This window comes from Penaeus monodon, chromosome 29 (genome assembly GCF_015228065.2).
Source record: "Penaeus monodon isolate SGIC_2016 chromosome 29, NSTDA_Pmon_1, whole genome shotgun sequence".
Lineage (NCBI taxonomy): Eukaryota > Metazoa > Arthropoda > Malacostraca > Decapoda > Penaeidae > Penaeus > Penaeus monodon.
Window position 1 is genome coordinate 25873335 of NC_051414.1, and position 1236 is coordinate 25874570.

The 1236-nt window shown below is 37.1% G+C and overlaps 1 protein-coding gene across 2 annotated transcripts in view; it reads right to left on the reverse strand.

Annotated features, from left to right (window-relative positions):
* LOC119592076 (ADP-ribose pyrophosphatase, mitochondrial-like) overlaps window positions 1-1236 on the reverse strand; it is a 3773-nt gene continuing 2537 nt past the window's right edge. Inside the window, exons 5-7 of one of the 2 annotated variants that reach the window (XM_037940889.1) lie at window positions 928-1137; window positions 436-684; window positions 1-142 (exon numbers count right to left, since the gene is read on the reverse strand). In XM_037940889.1, the coding sequence (XP_037796817.1) occupies window positions 443-684; window positions 928-1137 (452 nt within the window). In that variant the 3' untranslated portion in view covers window positions 1-142; window positions 436-442. Of the gene's footprint in view, window positions 143-336; window positions 685-927; window positions 1138-1236 lie in introns of those variants that run through there. The other variant, XM_037940888.1, reaches the window with a different exon arrangement.

Genomic DNA, 1236 nt, shown 5'->3' on the forward strand with positions numbered 1-1236 from the left:
ACCAGTTTATTGTTATTTCTTACTACCTGTGCACAAATTAACTTTGTACTGTATCTCACACAGAAGTGGATTTTTTATCCAATGAGAAAAAGTGATAAAAAAATAATGTGAAGTATGACTTCCACTTGGGCAATCCAGTAATCTGGAACAAATAGCAATTAATGGAAAATATTACTAAAGCCATTTTTTCTTCAACATAAAATGTAAAACTGCATACAGTACATCAGTGACATTTCTAAGGTTTTATGATTTTATTCCTTACCCAAACTGATATGCAAGTGTTACACTACATGGAAACACCTGCATGGCAACACAATCTGCAACTTATGTGTGTGAATCCTCTAATGAATGGCAGCAAGTGGAACCAATGAATAATTCTTTATTATCAAGATATTTAAAGCAATATCTCCATACTATCCTTCCCAGAGCCCTTACCTGCAGTCTACCAATGAGCCCTGTGTTTCTTAGCCACAGTTTCAATGAAGTCTCTGTGGCTTGCATACAGATCTAACTTATGTGAAATGTCTTGCCACTTCACAGCCTGAGCATCATCACCAGCATGTAACTGGAGTTTGTAAAGCAAGGCATCAGGTTTGCTGTCATGAAAGTTGTATGCCACGGTCTCCATCCAGGCATTATCAGTGTTGCGTGGATCGTCCACATATCCAGAGTAAATTTCTTTGCCTAAAATGATATCATTTACAACTCAGAGACAAAAGGGATTGTACTGAGAAACTTTAAAATAATGTAGTTAACCTAAATCTGTTCAAATGTTACAAACAATACCAGTACAATATTACTAAATGTGGGTCAGATACAATTTTACAATACCTGTATGAAAGAAGTTAACTTTTTAATGTATGCTAAATAGCTTCCAGAGAAAAATCAGGCAAAAAGACACACAAACAAAACTAAAACTCTTCTTACCTCCACTGAAAAGCTCCTTCAGTTCCTCTGTTGCTTTTGACTTCTGTTCTGATGTCATCTCTAAGAAGTTGAGAGCTTCCTCCTGGAATTCCCTTTGCAGAGTAACACTGACCTTCTCCCCAGGATCAACCATTCCCCCTGGGATAGCCCATTGGCCACTGTCCCGACGTTTGATGCAAACAAACTGCAGTATTGGATTTTTGCTCACATCTGAAATGAATAAATGTTTGGAGCTTGTAAATACACCTACTTTAACTCCCTGATGTATGACTGAATTTTTCAGAATAAGGTACTCCTAAAGAAGAAGGA